This window comes from Aedes aegypti, chromosome 1 (genome assembly GCF_002204515.2).
Source record: "Aedes aegypti strain LVP_AGWG chromosome 1, AaegL5.0 Primary Assembly, whole genome shotgun sequence".
Classification (NCBI taxonomy): Eukaryota; Metazoa; Arthropoda; class Insecta; order Diptera; family Culicidae; genus Aedes; species Aedes aegypti.
In genome coordinates this window covers 111757909-111776904 of record NC_035107.1, presented here as the reverse complement: position 1 = coordinate 111776904, position 18996 = coordinate 111757909, and the positions used below count along the sequence as shown (strand labels likewise).

Sequence of the window (18996 nt, the reverse complement as noted above, 5' to 3'; positions counted from 1 at the left end):
TTTAATTTGGTGATACATGTATTAGTTTGTTTCACTGCCCAGTCGAATAGTTCTCGCGGTTGCGATTGTGTTTCCATAGTATTTTGCAAGACTTGCTTTTTTTGCCATTCGCTTGAGAGTGCCACCAATAGCTTCACAGGGGCCTTTGCCGTGGGATGTGGCAAAAAAGTGCCACTCTGCTTCCAATCCATGTATTTTCTTGAAATTACATAAGCTGGCAATTTTTTTTCTATTTTTATAATGAGCTGCAGCTCCATCTGACTTAAAAATAACTTTTGATTTGTTTAACAAAATTTATCAATTTTGAAATAAATAGCTGAACTGCTACTGTGTCATGGGTCTGATATTATAATAAAACTAACATTTTCCAATTTATTATCTTTTTTATGATAAATTTAGAATTGGGAATTATTCCAGTGATATCCTTGAGCAGCGTTATAATTTTCAGAAAAGTCGCTAATTACCAGTATTTAACCTTGTTTTAAGGAGTCTTTTTTGTTCCGTGAAAAAGAAGACTGTTATTTGCAAATAAAATCATGAGTTATGAGCTTATCAACTTTTTTTTAGGTAGAGAACAATACAAACATATTCATTATTTCTTATTCATCTGGCGTTTAACGCAGGTACGTTTAGTAAGTTATTTTTCACAAAACTTTTTCTAGAAGAGAATTTAATGGGATATGGATAAGGTTGTAACTTTTCAATGTTTGCAATACTGTTGTGATACCTTTAGAACCATAAAAATCCGTCGGATTGTTAGACGGAGTTGATTTCCTCATAGGCAGAGGCGAAGTCCATAGATTGCCTTCATTTAAAAAACATAATCACTGCATAATTCCGTTTTTTAACTATTCTCAATAAAAAAATACAATCTATTTTCTGATTCAAACTCATTTATCACTTGAAAACACGATCATATTTGATGGTTTAAAACAAAATCTTTGAAAAAAAAATTCGAAGTTAGAAAAACTTTTTTCCCTAAAATTTGCCCAATTTGTAATGTATGGACGACTTTTAGTAAATTTAATTACGAAACGTTTTGCTTAAGGGTGATCACAATCAGAAGTGGGCGTTTTTTTAAATCGACTTTAAAGTTTTGAATATTTTTTTTTCAGTGTAGTAAATGTGTTTTTATTTTTTTTTAATATTTTTCTCTAAAACGTCAGGAAATTTCACGACAGTCCCCCATACAACACTTTTTTGTAGGTCTTACCGTTTTTGAGTTATACGGGTTTATAAAAAAAAGTAAAAAAAAAAACTTTGACCCTTTCCAAATGTTAGTCTAGATCGATTTTGAAAAAACAAAGTATGCAAAGTATCTTAGTTTCACATACTTTTGACATCCAGAAAGTTTCATTGAATTCTGAAGGGGTGCTGCCAATCGCGTGTCGAGTTGGCGTGAAATCCGTCAAATACGTAAATCTCCTCAGTTTCTAGAGAATTTTTGAAGGTTCACCTGAGAATTCATGTATGGGATCCAGATTGTTATCATTTGGGATTATTGATTATTTATTCAATGTTGATTTTAGACGAATCATGTCTTCAGAGAGTTGTTCCTAGTTGAATTTAGCATCTTCTTACACACAATTTGGAAGAATACGAACTCACGACTCCTAAGTAACTACTTCCAGTCAATTTCACAGGGATTACTCTGTGAAATCCCCCATCGACTATTTGAGAATATCCTTCTGATTTTTTTCCCTTAATTCAGCAATCGATTTCTCCAGTTGTTTCTCATACAAAAAAAAAACCTCCAGGTGATCCTACCTGTACCTTGTACATTGACCATGTACAGCGTGGTGTCACGCTATTGCCGGGCGTATTGTAGAGATCTTCGTCGGTCTTGGGCAATACTTCTCCGGTTGCCCCGAACGTTTAGGGTCCCAGGTCCTCTTCCATTGCGTACAGCCTCCTCCACTGATCTGCTATCGATTTCAATAATATATATCGTCCGCAAAGCCAAGGAGCATGTGCGACCGTGAGATAATAGTGCCGTTCCTCTGTACGCTAGATCCTCCTAGGAGCCGTTCTAGTACAACTTTGAACAGTCAATTCAGAAGTGCGTCTCCCTGCTTCAAACCGTTTAACGTCACAAATGAATCTTCAATCCGAACACTAATTAGTTACGCCGGAAAACCATGTTCAGACATTATCTGCCACAGCTCATTTCTTTTCACTGAATCGTACGCCGCCTTCAAATCAATAAACAGTCATTTCTTGGTCCTCCCATACCTTCAGAAGCACTCGGTGGATCGACTGGTAAAGATGCTCACTTCCGCGCTTGAGAAGCTCGACCAGGATCTCGTCCTTCCTAGCAGCCTTCAATTCTTCAGCTTGCTGATTGCCTTTTTAATCTCTCCAATTGCTGAAAGTGCTCCTCCCACCTAGCAGCTACCGCCGTTTTATCGGTCAGCAAATTCCCTTCTCGATCATTGCACATGACATGCACAGGTACGGTATTGTGCCGCGCTCCATTGACCGTTGCATAAAATCACCACATATCGTTTCAGTTAATGCTATCTTGGGATTCAGCTACCACACTTTCTTCGTGCTGCCTTTCCTTTCTGCGGTGGATTCGCTTTTCTTCGGCTCTCGCTGTCTTGTACTGTTCTGTCGGGTACCGGCCACAAGCATACGGCTTCTGGCGACATTCTACACGTCTGTCTCTCTGTGTACCTGAACACTGTGTAATCGAACAACTCGTTTCACAAGCGGCATCGTCCGGGTTCTCTGACCTATCCAACGCATCCTGTCGTGTTTTATACGCGTGACAATATCCACTTTATACACTTGGTACAACTCGTGATTCATGTGATGCCACCAGATGCCGTTTTCTATTTTACCGCCAAGCATTGTTCGCAGCACTTAACGTTCAAAAATCTTGAAAGCTCTTCGGTCGACTTCCTTTAATGTCCACTATTCATGCCTTAATAGGAAAATCGGAAGGATCAGTGTCTTGTATAATGTGAGTTTGGTTTTCGTTTGCAGACTACGGGTCTTCAGCTGGTTACGGAGACAAGGAACATCGGAATATCTTCAAAACCAAATCATCAGTAATTAATATCGTCACGGATTCTTAAACTAGAAAAGTTTTTTGAGAACTTGTTGAAAAAAATGTGCAAACATATTGAAAAACAAAAAAACATATATATTTTTTTAAATATTTATTTAGCGGTAAAAAATGTTGTTGCTGGTAGAGGGGTTAATAGCTTTCTTCACCATATCTAGCATTGGAGGTTCCACAGCCTGTCCATTGTCATCGAGTTGAATTCTGCTATCAGATCCACTTCCTTTCTCTCCGTTCAACATTGACTCGAACGAAATACTTTTTCCTCCTGGCGGCCATCATTGTTTTATCCGTCAGCAAGTTACTTTCGGGTCGTTGCACATGACGGTACACAGCGCTGGTTTTCTTCGCAGATCATTGACAGATTCGTAAAATCGTCGCATGTCGTTTTGTTCCATAGCTTATTGCGCCTGGGACATTACTGCCTCTTCATGCTCCTTTTTCTTTCTGCAATGGATCCGTTTTTCGGCTGCCCTTGCTTCCTTGTACCGCTCTCTACTCTGACGGATACCAGACACCAAAAACCGACTACTGGCCACGTGCTTCTCGTCCGTCATACTCCGGCACTCTTCGTCGGACCAACCATTCCTTGGTCTTTGTCAAGCAGTACCTATCACTTCTTGCGCTGCTGTGCTCACCGCCCCGTGGACTGAAAGTGAAAAACCGTCAAAATTTAAATACACATAATTTAAATTTCTAGGTGTTTCTCGATGATTTTCCATTTCAAAAAATTGAATTACTATACAGTCAAACCTCCATGAGTCGATATTGAAGGGACCGTCGACTCATGGAAATATTGAGTCATGGAACAGGAATCCTTTGGAAAGCTGTTTCGAGGGATCATCATAGTAACCATGAAATTTCGTGTTTAGTATGGTTCCATGAGTCGATATCGAGTCATAGAACTTCGACTCATGGATGTTGAACTGTATATAGATGTGTGTTGGCAAACTGCTATTGATTATTTTATAGTATTACCCTTTTTCATAATGGACAACAAGCAGTGAATATAATTTTGACCAAAATAAGTTCATCTGACCGTTGTGCATAACCCAGAAATAAATGAAAGAGATCAAAGAAGACTAGCAAATATGTCAACTGTCAGTGAGCTGTCTTCTATTTCTCAGACTGAGATCAAAGGTGTCATAGCGCTCCAAGAGAAGTCGCCCGAGTTGCTGCGATCGATAATCGATATACTCTTCCCGCATCATTCCACAAGCCCATGGCCCCCAGCGGCGTATGCGGGAGATGAAGGAGAAGAAGTAGCGAAGGTAACGAACGAAGAGCTGGCAGAAATCGTGAAATCATTCGCGTCAAACAAGCCACCGGGCCTCGATGGTATCCCAAATGTTGCCTTAAAAGCGGCAGTGAATGCCCGGATCTTCCGGATGTATGGAAGCGACAGAAATTGGTGCTACTACCAAAGGCGGAGAATCCACCAGGTGACTCTTCGGCGTATAGACCTAACTGTCTACTAGATACGACGGGCAAGTTATTAGAGTGGTTGATCCTCAACAAGCTATTACCGTATACGGAAGGTGTGGACGGCCTGTCCAACAACCAGTTTGTATTCAGGAAAGGTAAATCTTCTCTGGACGCTATCCTGACGGTCGTTCAGACAGATGAACCCACCTCGAGCATAAAAGGAGCGGAGCGGCATTCGTTACTGCATGGTTGTCACTCTGGATGTGAAGAATGTGTCCAACAGCGCAAGCTAGGAAGTGATAGCCCACGCACTTCACCGCCTCAAGGTACCGGAGCAGTTGTGTAAGCTTCTAGAAAGCTATTTTGATGGTAGGATTCTACTGTATGACACAGAGGAGGGGCAGAAAAGCGTTCGAATTACCGCGGGAGTACCTCAAGGTTTAATCGTGGGCCCGCTGTTAGGGGCAATCCATTAATTACGTAAGACAATTTTCGGGGTTTCTCAACCCCCCCTCCCCCCATGGTAAGATTTTTATATGAAAATTAAAAATAAATTGTATGCCGCGTAAGATATCTCAGAACCCCCCCCCCCCTCCCCCCATAAACCCTTACATAATTAATGGATCGCCCCTTATGGGATGCGATGTACGATGACTTACTGAGTCTGGCCCTTCCGACGGTTGCTAAGATTGTTGGCTTCGCCGATGATATCATCCTAGCGGTCTTTAGTGAATCGATGAAGAAGTAGAGTTGACAGCAGCGCACTCCATTTCCATAGTTGAGGAATGGATGAAGTCTAGGAAACTAGGACAGGTACGTCACAAGACTGAGGTGGTAGTGGTCAATAACCGCAATTCCGATTAACGGGCGCTTATCTCGGCAGGTGATTGCACCATAGAGTCCAAGCGATTCCTTAGGCAACTTGGGTTAATGATCGATAACTAGCTCAGCTTCGCTAGCCGCATAGAATATGCCTGTAAAAGGGCATCTACGGCTATAGCGTCGCTTTCGAGGATGATGTCTAACAGCTCTGCTGTAATTTTCAGCACATGTAAGCTCCTGGCAAGCGTGGCGTTATCCATACTAAGGTTTGGAGGACCAATTTGGTCAAAAGCGCTTAGAACGAACAAAAACCTAAAGCGGTTGGAAAGTACGTACAGGATCATGTGCTTAAGAGTAGCAAGCGCATACCGAACGGTATCTAAAGATGCCGGGATGACGCCCATTGGGCTATCATCAAGGAAGATGTTCAATGATTTAACCAAAGAGGTACCAGAGGAGTCCGCGACACGTGTAAAGAGGCAACGCCCAGAAGTTGGCAGCAGAAATGGGATAACTCCACCAAGGGTAGATTGACTCATCGGCTCATACCAAATGTGTCAGATTGGTATGAAAGAGACCATGGGGAAGTGAGCTTGCACCTGACGCAGTTGCAAGCTCACTTCCCCATGGTTGCTATAGGCAGTACCTACATAGGATCGGGCACTCAGAATCTCCAGGGTGCCCCAATTGTACTGGTGTGGAGGAAACAGCGGAGCATGTCGTGTTCGATTGCCCCCGTTTCATTGTTGTGAGAGGTCGTATGCTTGCTACATGCGGAGGGGACACGTTTCCCGACAATATAATAGAGAGAATGTGTGCGGATGCCGAGTGCTGGAATACAGTAACTACGGCTGTCACTCACATTATGTTAGAATCGCAGAGCCTATGGCGCGCCGACCAAGAGTTGGCAGCAGAGGATTAGCCCTACCGGTGCATATACGTTGATCAGGCTGTAGTTGAAGAACTTCATGAATTACGGCCACGCAAACGTCAACTTTTCGCAATCCACGAGCCAAAAAGTTCACCTGTCCAGGTTCATTTAAGGTGAAGCATTCCAGGTACAAAGTTTTCAATCATAGCCCTTATTTCGTTGCTAGGTCGGTTGCCGAAAATAACGTTCGTCTCTTCTTTTTTCTCCATTTTTTTGTGGTGGTTAATAAATTCGGTATGCTCCTATACCGGGGTCGCGTTACCTACATGACGTTGATGGGGCTGCTACCTTAGGTTTAGTTGACGTGATACAACATTTCGTGTGTGCTAGAATGTAAGTGATTAAAGGTGACAAGATGCAAATTTGTTGGTTGGGGAAAGTGGGGCAGTTTGGCCACCTTTAGGAAAAGTCGATAAAAGTGTTGAAAATATTATGAATTTTTCGAATATTTGCATGATTTTCAACAATTTTTAGATGAATACAATAGATCCGCATGATTTCCTTTGTCTTATAAAGTTCACGGATGAATGATTGATTTTTCAAAATTTGTCATTTTTCGAGTCGATTTTTTACTGATGGGGTGATATAAGCACCCCATTTTTGATTGCAAAAGAATCTCATATATTCTAAAAATTCAATTATGTTGTTACTATACTTGAAAGTTATTAGTATTTATAAATACTCCGTGCAAGAAGATATATATTTTTAAGAACATTCTAACAGTCAAACATAATCATTCTGAAATGATGAAATTTAAAAGAGCCATTCGGGGCAATAGGGACAGTTTTTTCGAACATCATTTATTTATTTTTCTTTTAGTTTTGAACACTTAATTATAACATGCCTATTGCTTCATTTTCTCATAAGCTTTGGGGTTACATGTTATTTCAGACGAAATTTCAAGAATTTATGCAGTTTTCAAGGGGTGCTCATTCCACCCCATTGGCCAAACCGCCCCGACTACCCCTATTTCCACCTGAAGTGAAAAAGTGCTAAGAATCTTGCATATTGTCATCCTTATTCGCCGAAGAGAGGATCGATGAAGATAAATCGATCATGTTAATTACGCCCTTATTCTAGAACAGGCCTGACTTGTTCTATCATTACCGTAAACATGTGTGAAATTTACTCTAAATCGAAGATGATCTAGCTATATGACATGAAAAGTGTAAATGACGGGTAAATAACGTTCGTGTAAATATCACTCAAGTAAATGTCTTTTGAATAAATGTGTTTGGGTGTTTGTTAGGAACAGTCTGATCAGCTTCGCCGGGAAACCGTGTTCAGATATTGTTTGCCACTAATGAGATGAAACATTGCGGAAAAACGTAGATTAAGCACACACACAATGACACAGTAATCTAGTGTATACTTGCGACAAAACTTCAAATTCAAATTGTAATTTTGTCTAGACAATTTCTGATTAAGATGTTTCTAATGTTCTATGTAGTTACGATCCGAAAAATGTACCATTGTAATCCACCTGCTATGTTAGGTGTTCATGAAGAAATGCCACGTTTCAGAGGAATGATGGTCGCAGCCGGGTAGGTTTCTTCAAACCACCATGAAGCGTTGTTGGCCGAGTCACATAAAAAGTTAAATAGTCTATAAATGGGGAATTAGTTTATTTTGAAGATACAATGGTTCGTTAGGTTAGTATAATAGATCATTTTATTGAAAATTACTGAAATATTAGATTTAAGATTACAATTTTTCTAATTGCACATGCACCGTTTATCAAACCTCGCGTTTAGTACAATACAGGCGTGTATCTGCGATGATCGATTCCTCTTCGTATATTTTCTCTTTGAATTAGTACACGAAGTTCAATCAATTTTCGTAACATTCTACGATGCGTCATCTGGACAAGTTAAAAATTAAAGAGAAAATCAACGAAGTGAAATTGATAATTGTAGTTATGTGAAAAACAATTCATGACTTCAGCAAATTCAGCATGTACTTGAATTTTTATTGTTTTTGAAAATGATAACCTAAATCAAAACCTCTGCTCGATCTTTTAGAATAGGGACAGCAAACACAATTACATAGCAAACGTATACAAATTGTAATGATGTATTTGAGTAGTCCAGTTTTATCTAAACCCTTTAGTTTTAGGTCCACCGGTTCCATATCATTAAACTCTATGCTCCTTAAGATCAGACTACACCTGTCAGCAATTCCCAAACATTGACACACTGTTATCGCTATATTTCCCTCGCTTTCGCCATCCCATTCTAGACAGCTTCGTTGTTATGTGGCAGTAGTGATGCGAGCATTATTCCTGTTCGGTTCGTTCAACCTGATCCGGATGAAGGGCGAACGGGCATCACCGAAGGAGGCCCCGGTGATCTGTGTGGCCCCGCACACCGCCTTCTACGACTCGATCTGTGTGGTCCTGTTTGGACCGTCGGCGGTAGTGGCCAAGTACGAAACCGCGTCGCTCCCGTTTTTCGGAAGTAGGTTACCAACTAGTACAACAAAAATCTATACAGATGGGGAGTCAGATGGAAAAATATACAGATATCGCGTGGGCAATTTCAGGTTGTTCGGAAGTGAAATGGACTGTGTAATAGTGCCAAATCGTAACTCGGAGATGTTGATCGTTACGGTTGCACAAATAGATTGTACATATTTTGACCCTGCGATTTCAAATCACACGATAGATGATGATCTATACCTGTACATAAAACAAATTATAAACGGTCGTTAGAGTTACTAATTTTCGTGGTATAATTTTTATTTGCGTTCATTTATGTTGATACTACTTCTGTACGGACTCAATGGTGACTGACTTTGAATACAAATAACGTTGACGAATTTCGTTGCATGTACTGTACTTACACTAACTGCGACAAGGGTTTTTTACTAAATGACTAAAACAAAAAACGGACACTTATGAATTTCACTTATTCTCGAAGCAGGAGCAAGTAGCAGAACTGTAAGGGTTGCGTAACTATACTTACAATCCCGGATTTACGCATACCTGGAAGCATCGAACTTATATAGCCTAGAATTTTTCTTCACAGGGTTTAAGTTGCTTTGAGCACGTTTCACAAAACCATTGTTTCAATGTATTCTATCAGTGAATGTAGTTGACATAGTGGTCTTGGGCAAAGTTGTAGCTGGGAAGATTTCACATGAGTAGGGTTTGTTCACTTTTTTATAGATTGTTATGGCGAGCAGTTAAAGGACTGATTACAAAAGGTTTGCGTTTTTTATAATAATGTTCATATAAACTTCAAATAGCGTGTGCACAACCAAATTTCTTGCACACAAATTTTGGGAGAATAATTTTCATCATAATTGACACCGTTTAACTCTAAAATTTGCATCAGTCTAGTAGATATCCTTCCATGATTTCAATTATTGATTTTATGACAGCTTAAATAATAAACTAAAACCCTGCGAAAGAATTAGGTTCATTCAAGTTCGATAGTGAAGTGGTTCCAGGTATGCGTGCAGGGACGACGGAACATTCCCTTCAATGTCAGAGAAAATTCCTCAGTACGACAGACAAATCCCATTGCCCCATTGGAATTACATTACATACACTAACATTCTTTTTGTCACTGTGATTTCTTTCAGTTTCGCTTTGTTACTTCTCTTACTTTCTTTGAGTATACCGTTCACATCTTCACCAGTATAGTTGATTACGAAAAGAATTTGCTCGTAATCTATAGGCTTCGTACAATTGGCAAACATTTGATGCATTTGATTTGATTTAAGATATGCATTTATTGTTTCTCCTTTAGTATAGTTCCCATTCTGTTGCATTGCTTTCCCGTGCCGTTGATATTGTCATCTTAACTTCATTTAAAGTTCTATTTATTGAAGAAACCCTTACCTGTACATAAAAGTCTCTGCTTCAAACCAGCTATCTACCAAGTATCCTTTTTGGAATGCTTTTATTTCTGCGACCAAATTCTCCTTTTTCCTCAATCAATACTGCTGTTATCCATCCGTCTGTATTCAACCATTTTTTCTCTCATTATTCTTTTTTATCTTTCTAATTTTCCACCACACCGATACCGAAATTAACCTCGATTTCAAATCATGCATCATGATCAAACGGACGAAACAAAAAATGTAAAAATAATTGAAATTCAAACCCATCACATACCTTCTTCATCCTGGACCACTGGACATCTGGACTACTGGACAACCCACGTACACAGACACATGAAACGACTCCTGAGCCAGTGTGCGATTGCAATGTACTCGTTTGCGGGTCTCGGCATCGGAATACGGGGCCGCAAGGCTAGGCGGGCGGAAGCTCCGGTCCTAGTGGTATCGCCGCATAGCTCTTTCCTGGACGCCGTCATCATCTTTCTGACCGGCATGACGAGCCCGCTCGTGAGAGATGCGGACGCCAACCTGGGAAGTAAGTGTCTGTGTATGAGCAGTAAGGGGTGGCAGTACTATGTTAACCCCTTTTGTAGGCCAGAGCATGTAGAAAAACTGCTAGATTTGTGTTAATCGAAGGGCTTTTGCAGGTAAAACAAATCCGTTTTGCTAGGTAGTTGACTGGGTCAGAGACTATCCATTAGTCCTTTCTTTGCCACAATATTATTGATCGACTATTTCTCTAATAAAATAAGGTTTATATGGAAAGCGCGCAAACCATATTTTGCGAAAAACAATATTTTTTTTCGGAATTAGTTTAAATTTTATTTTTTTTTATCAATAATAATTTGTTTGTTTATCAATAGTTCAACTATTGAAACATTTAGCTTACTATTCGATGCATCCAATGAGCATAAAATAATATTTTAATAACTATTGCAGAGTATTCATCTAACTCGATGGGTTTCGAGTTCGTTGAGAATCAATGAAGCTCTATAAGAATCCTTGGGTTTAATACGTAAAACTTCGAGAGGGAGCTGGGGTAATGTAAATTTGAACAAAACTTTTATGACGAATTGGGATCACCCTAGATTGAATCACCTAGGTTATAATATGACAAATGAATTCAAGTTGCTAGTAAAATTCTGCTAGGATATTGATGAGATATCTGAAAGGATTTTGATGAGTATCGCTATCAGAATCTTGACTAAATTCAGAAGAGATTTCTGATCAATGTCCTGAGAAGTTTCTGACTAGCATCCTGGAAGGATTCTTATAATAATCTTGAAAGAATTATGCTGAGAATTATAAGTAGAAATTTGTTGACATTACTGAGAGTATTCTGATGAACATCTATAAGGTTACTAATGAGAATTTTGTAAGTCTCCTGATGAGAATCCTGTGACGATTCTGATGTTAATTCTGAGAAGATTTGAATTTAGAGAGCATTCTGATGAGAATTAAGAAAGGATTCTGATGAGAATCGTGTGACAATTCTGATGTGAACTTTGAGAGGATTCAGAATTGGAGAGCATGTTGATGAGAATCCAGAGAGGATTCTGCTGAAAACCCAGAAAGGAATCCAGAATGCGTACTGATGAGAATCCAGACAGGATTGTAATGAAAACACTAAGAGGATTCTAGTGAAAACCTTCAAAGGCTTCCGATCAGAATCATGCAAGAATTTCTATGAGAACCATGAGAAGATTCTGATGAGAATGCTGAGAGGATTCTGATGAGAATCTTGAGAGTATTCTGATGATCATTGACAGGATTCAGATGAGAATCTAAAGAACATTTTGATAGTAATTCCTAGAAGATTCAGATGAGACTCAGGAAACCATTCTGATGAGAATCAGGAGACGATTCAAATGAGAATCCGGAGAGGATTTTAGTGAGAACTCAGGAAGGGTTTCGATGAGAACCTTAGAGGATGCTGATGACAATTCTCAGAGGATTCTAAAATGTTGATTTCATACGGATTAGAATCCTTAGGGTATTTTGATGAGAATCTTGATGAGTATTCTGTTGACAATTCTGAGAAGATTCTGATTAATATCTTGAATGGGTTTTGATGAGAATCTTGAGATGACTCTGATGAGAATCATTTGAAGAATTTGATGAAATTTTGAATAAGGTTTCTAGGTTCTGATGAAAATACGATCATAATACTAAGACTATTTTGATGATAATCTCTAGAAGATTCCTAAAAGAATACTAATGGCAATCATGAAAGTATTATAATGAGAATCTCTATAAGATTTTGATGACAATGCTGAGCGTATTCCTATGAGCATTCTGAGATTATTATGATGAGATTTCTAAAAGAACTTTAATGAGAATTTTGTAAGTATTCTGATGAAAATCCTGTGACGATTTTGATGCTAACTATGACAGGGTTCAGATTCAGAGAGCATTCTGATGAGAATTAAGAGATGAATCTGATGAGAATCCAGAAAGGATTCTGATGTGAATCAAGAATGGAGTGGAACAGAGGATTCTGATGAAAATCTAGAGAGGATTCAGATGAAAATCCAAAGAGGAACCATTCTGATGAGAATCCAGAGAGCATTCTGCTGCAAATCCAGAGAGGCATCCAGAAAGTATTCTGATGAGAATCCAGAAAGGATTCTGATGAGAGGATTTTGATGAAAATCCTCAGAAGAATCTTTTAAAAACTTTGAAAGGCTTCCGATCAAAATCCTGAAAGGATTATTTTGAACATTCTGAGAGGATTCTGATGAGAATCTTGTGAGGCTTTTGATCGAAATCCTAAGAGGAGTCTATTGAGAATCTTGAGGGTGTTCTGATGATCATTCATAAAGGATTCAGATGAGAATCTTAAAAATATGCGGATGATAATTCCTAGAGGATTCTGGTGAGAATCGGGAGAGGATTTCGATTAGAATCATGAGAGGATTTCGATGAGAATCCAGGAAGGATTTTTATGAGAACCTTAGAAGATGCTGATGACAATCCTCAGAGGACTCTAGAATGTTGATTACCGATTAGAATCCTGAGGATATTCTGATAAGAATCTGATGAATATCCTGTCGAGAATCCTGAGAAGATTCTGAATAATATCTTGAATGGATTTTGATGAGAATCTTGAGGTGATTCTGACGAGAAAAATGAGATGATTTAGATGAAAAGTTTGATAAGAATCTTGAAAGTTTTCTGATAAGCATCCTGAAAGGATTCTAATGGAGAGAATCGGAAAATATTATAATGATAATCCTGAAAGGATTGTGATGAGAACATTGAGAAGATTCTGATGAAAATCATAAGAGAATTCTGGGGTTATATTAGGAGGGTTCCAATCAAAATCCGATTGATTGATTGAGACTGTGCCAAGCTTTTTTGTCCGTTTGTGCACTCTGGACCAAACTGTAATTGTACCTCTCGATACTGAGGCAAATTGTCGCCAAAGCGCGATCCTCGCTGATCTGTACATCGTCCGGTGAATTTACGGCACGCCAAGTTCCCACCTTGTTCATCACCATCCGCATTCTGAACGCCCACGCTGCGTAGTCCTCTTGACCTTTCAGCTTTTTCCAGGCTACTGAACGGAATCAGCAAACCACATGCTCTTGGGTTCCCCCAGTGGCTTCTTCCCTTTGGCCGCCGGAACCGATGATTTGAGCTGGATCGCTTGTTCGTTCTCCATTTCCAACCGGAACACCGTCTTGAATTGGTAATAATCTGTCTCCCGTTCTTCTCACGGACATATTTCAGAACTGCTTGAAGACTTCTTGTGAAAAAAAATCACTTTTCGGCTGGTTGTTTGGCTGATTGCTAGGTTAACATTTGCAACAGCTATACTGGGCCTATAACCTGATAGAGATTAAGGGGACACGGGAGACCGTGTTATTTTCCCTATGTTTCGTCTCACTCTAACAATAATCATCAAAACTTTGTGGAAGCAAATCTCGAGTTTTAGTGAACCGATGAAGCTGAAAATTTATCGGGTTGTGCACTACATATATAGAATCATAGTGATACTTTTTCGCCTCGATATATGGAGTGCTTCTTGGGATTTGCTTCTTGAAATGGATAGGGTGATTATGATGACGTCCCGTGCGGCCTTAAAATCTTGAATGCATTTTGATGAGAATCTTGAGACGATTCTGGTGAGAATCATGAGAAGATTGAAAGTTTTCTGATTAGCTTTAGTGATGAGAATATTAAGAGCTTTCTGATGAAAATCATAAGATGATTCTGAATAAAATACTAAGAGGGTTCCGAACAGAATCCTTAGATAATTTTTAAGAGAATCATAAAAGGATCATGCTGAGAAAACTGATAGGCTTTTAATGAGAATCAAGTGAATTCTTAGAAAATTCAAATGAGAATCAGGACAGGATTTTGGAATTAGGATGGGATTCCGATGAGAATCCGGAGAGGATTCTGATGAAAATTTTGGAAGAATTTCGATGGGTTTCAAAATCAGACTTTTGATCAGAATCCTCAGAGGATTCTCATGCGAATCATAAGAATATTCTGATGAGAATCCTGTAAAAAATTGATGATATTTCTAAGATTATTTTGATGATAATTCCTAGAAGATTCAGATGAGAATCAGAAAAGCATTCTGATGAAAATCAGGAGAGGATTCCAATGAGAGATATAGAGGAGATTCTGATAAGGGTCCTGATGATATTCTGATCAGAATCTGGCGTACAGGTACATCTACACATGATCAGCGTGTGATGTAATTCCTGAAAGTAATCTGATAGTTTTAATTTGCTGAACCGGTGATATTTGAGTTGTCGCAAAATCGATATTCTCAAACAAAAGAAATTGATCTTTTGAAACCGAAAACTAGGCTTCGAAACAGAGCTGCCAAATATACAGATTTTTATGTATTACACAGATATTTATTTTTGCTGACACAGATTCAATGTGTATGGAACTCAGATTTTCGATCAAAAATGTGTGTATGGACAGTTTTTTTTGTATGGGACACAGATTGTTAAACCGGGTGGATACAGTTTTTCTATCAACTCATCTGGCAGCTCTGGTTCGAAATTAGACCTAAAACAGTCATTGGTTTCAAAAACCATCCCAACTTGCTTCCAATGGTAATCTTTTGTAGATTATATGTAATTTTGAATGGTACAGTCTAGAAATCAATAATAAATTCTGGCCGGTCCTTCGAGATCGCATACAGAGCGTTCCGGCCTGTTATATCTGAACATGTTATACTAAATGAAAACCACTTAATTATGACCCATGTTGTTGCCAAATATTAACCCAATACGCTTAATAAATACATACAAAATTTATATCACTATTTCAAAGGAATAAACAAAAACTTGGTTATAACTTACAAGCATTGTTATCCTTGTCTTCATGAAACCAGAACACCTCATTGAAATTCAAACATAGAAACATTTTGAAGTTGTTAATATTGCGAAAAACATTGCCTTTTCAAAATAAAATATCAATATTTATAATAACTAGCGAGAACAATTCAAAAGAACAAAAGAAAAATAGCGACCATAGAAAGAAAGCAAATACATTATAATTTGTGTTTATGTTATTGCCAAAATTCAAACACTTTAAGAACACTCATTCAAAATATTGCTTAAATTGCCCGCTAGATTCTGTATATTTTTTTAGATTTTATATGATTTACACCAACAACCCTCTGATATATATCTTCTATTTTTTCAATCCCTTGAAAACCTCCCGCATCAAAACTTCCCAGAGCTCATTGACTATGCCCAGCCCATTTACGTGTGCCGCGAAGATCCCAACTCGCGGCAAACCACCATCAAGGAGATTATCGAACGTGCCAACTCCAAAGAAGACTGGCCTCAGATTCTGATCTTCCCGGAGGGAACCTGCACTAATCGGACGTCGTTGATTCAGTTCAAGCCCGGTGCATTCTATCCGGGCGTTCCAATCCAGCCGGTTCTGGTGCGGTACCCGAACAAGGTTGACACCGTCACTTGGACCTGGGAGGGACCGGATGCGTGAGTTTCCCTCTTATTGCAATAATTTCAAATACGCATTTATAACTGGACTTTCATCTAACTACATAGATTTCAACTGTTGTGGCGGACCCTAACACAGTTCCACACGTACTGTGAAATTGAATTTCTGCCCGTATATCACCCAAGTGAAGAGGAAAAGAAGGACCCCAAACTGTACGCACGGAACGTGCGTAATCTTATGGCCCGCGAGTTGGGTATTCCCATTTCCGATTACACATTCGATGACTGCAAGCTGATGTCGTTCGTCAAAAATATCAACATGCCATATCCTCAGTTTATTGCTGATATCGAAAAGCTGCGAAAAGAGCTCGGGTGAGTTCGTCGATCATCAAATTATTAGAACAGAATTATATTCTGATAAACCCATTCCAGACTTAACAAACTCAACGTGGAGGAACAATTGGTAGCGGAGGGACCCCGATTTACAGATGAGAACAGCTATCTGACGATAGAGGAGTTTTCCAAGCGATTAAACATCCCGGCCAATAGCGAGTCAACAAAGAAACTCTTCCGAATATTTGTTAAGGTTTGTCCGTCAACAAATTTGTTGGTTTAAGTGTGATAAAACCAATTAATTTATATTTCAGCCTGAACGCGGTTTGGATGTGATCGACGTTAGAGAATACCTGTTGCTATCCCTGTTCCTAATTACGTTATATTCGCCAAAAATGAACTACGTTCGAGTATTGTTCCAGGTAAGTGTTCTCCTTTTTTCCGATTGATCTGTCGCCGTGTTGAATGAAGAATTTAGAAGTTGATCACGATTAGCATAGAATATGTGATCTCGTTTTAGACGAATTTTTAGATGTCATTTATGAAATAAGACATCAAGTAATCTTTGACAAGGGAATGAATAGCAAATATCATGCCGGTTAAATTCAATTTATATAAACGCAGTATTGGCCTCCACTTTCCTGACTCTCTGTGCCTGTATTATCTGCATCATTTAGTGCTGCTTCCACCTTTCGATCACCTCGTGTTCGTCCGTCGAGTTGCTCTTGTCCCTATTCCTGCACATTTCGGTTTGCATCACGAAACCGGGTTTGTAGTTTCGTTCCATCGTTTCGACCTAGGCTTCATTATTTTCTTCCAAAACATCTTGACACTCCTCGTCGCACCAATCGTATCTTGAGCTTCCGTTATTCCCTTCTTGATACCAAAGATACTGAGCAGCTGATCGATTTACTATCGCATTTTATGCACTTTCTTGACGGCGAATAAAGCTTAACCTTTACAGTCCTCCAAACTAGCCGTATGTTTTCTCAGCTTTAGTGAGTGCACTATAAGCGTGCTTAACGACATTCATTGCTTCGGACCGCAGTGCGCGATGACAGTACTCTTTTGAATAGTTCGAACGCTTTCCGGCACTCCAAGTCCACTGAAACTTCGTCTTAGATTTGAGGAAATTGTCGAACGGGTATCATAGCTAGCGCATGTTCTGGGCGAGCTTCCCATGATAGGTAATGGTCTACAGCAAAGAGCGTACTTCAAATGCGTCTGCAGCTTGATCATCGGCTTAATCTTGGCCGGATCTGGATGGATCTGGATCACCTCATCCATTCCTAAACTATGGAGATAGAGTGCGCTGCTATCAACCCTACTTTCCCTTCGATTCGCCATAGACCACTAGGGTGATGTCGTTGGCGAAGCCAACAATCTTAACACCCGTCGGAAGGGGCAGCCTCAGTAAGCCATCGTGCATCGCATTCCATAACATCGGGCCCAGGATTGAACCATGAGGTACTCCCGCGGTAATTCGAACGCTTTTCTGCCCCTCCTCTGTGTCATACAGTAGAATCCTACACAACTGCACCGGTACCTTGAGGCGGTGAAATGCGTGTGCTATTGCTTCCCAGCTTGCGCTGTTGAACGCATTCTTCACATCCAGAGTGACAAGCGCGCAGTAACGGATGCCGCTCTTTTTATGCTCGATTGCCACCTCAGCTGTCTGAACGACCGACTGGATAGCGTCCAGAGTAGATTTACCTTTCCTGAATCCAAACTGGTTGTTGGACAGGCCGTCCGCACTCTCCGTATACGGTACTAGCCTGTTGAAAATCAAGCTCTCCAGTAACTTGCCCGTAGTATCTAGTAGACAGATAGATCTATGCGCCGACGGGTCACCTGTTGGTTTCCCCGGCTTTGGTAGTAGCACCAATTTCTGTCACTTCCATACATTTGGGAAGATTCCTTGATCAATGCAGCATTGCATCGCGGTTCTGAACATGTCCTGATCCGCATTCACAGCCGCTTTTAAGGCAATATTCGGGATACCATCGGGTTCCGGTGCCTTATTTGTCGGGAATGATTTCACGAATTCTGCCAGCTCTTCGTTCGCCACCCTCGCCACGTCTTCTCCTTCATCTGCCGCATACGGCGATCGCAACAACTCGGGCGACTTCTCTCGGGGCGCCATGGTACCGCGCCGTTTCGGGCCAGTGTCACCCGACCCTACTAAGGGAGTAGAATGTCGCCGCTGTCAGCCTCAAAGCATATTATCCAGTACATATACCGTTACTCAGTGGCGCGGGAAGTGGGTAGGACAGGTAGGACATGTACTACGCACAAAAACACCTGGGTAGGACAGTCAAAGGACTGTCCTACCCACGATTTAACATAAAACAAGCTTCAGTGCAAAGAAAAAAAAATTACACAAATTCACAGAATGTTTGCTGTTCATCTATTTGTTACCTAAAAATATATGAGTAAATTAGAACAACCAGTGATGTAAAGGCAAACTATTTTACCTATTTTTGTCAAATTTATTTAATAAAATTGGCATACAAAGGATATAAATATAAAAGACATTCATATTTTTCAATATGAGTGATAATAAAACTTGAATAAATGAATGATACAAACGACAGGTAGTTGGTTTGTTTACAGAGACTTGGTCTCTAGTTCAATGC

General features: G+C 39.8%; 1 protein-coding gene across 9 annotated transcripts in view; it reads left to right on the top strand.

The window, feature by feature from the left end:
• The window catches only part of LOC5570702 (lysophosphatidylcholine acyltransferase), a 66919-nt gene that overhangs the window by 39826 nt on the left and 8097 nt on the right, over positions 1-18996 (top strand). For 8 of the 9 annotated variants that reach the window (XM_021845320.1, XM_021845356.1, XM_021845334.1 and 5 more), the window contains 5 exons: positions 8484-8701; positions 15799-16066; positions 16136-16399; positions 16460-16613; positions 16675-16782. In XM_021845320.1, coding sequence (XP_021701012.1) covers positions 8484-8701; positions 15799-16066; positions 16136-16399; positions 16460-16613; positions 16675-16782 — 1012 coding nt within the window. Of the gene's footprint in view, positions 1-8483; positions 8702-10420; positions 10627-15798; positions 16067-16135; positions 16400-16459; positions 16614-16674; positions 16783-18996 lie in introns of all 9 variants that reach the window. The other variant, XM_021845360.1, reaches the window with a different exon arrangement.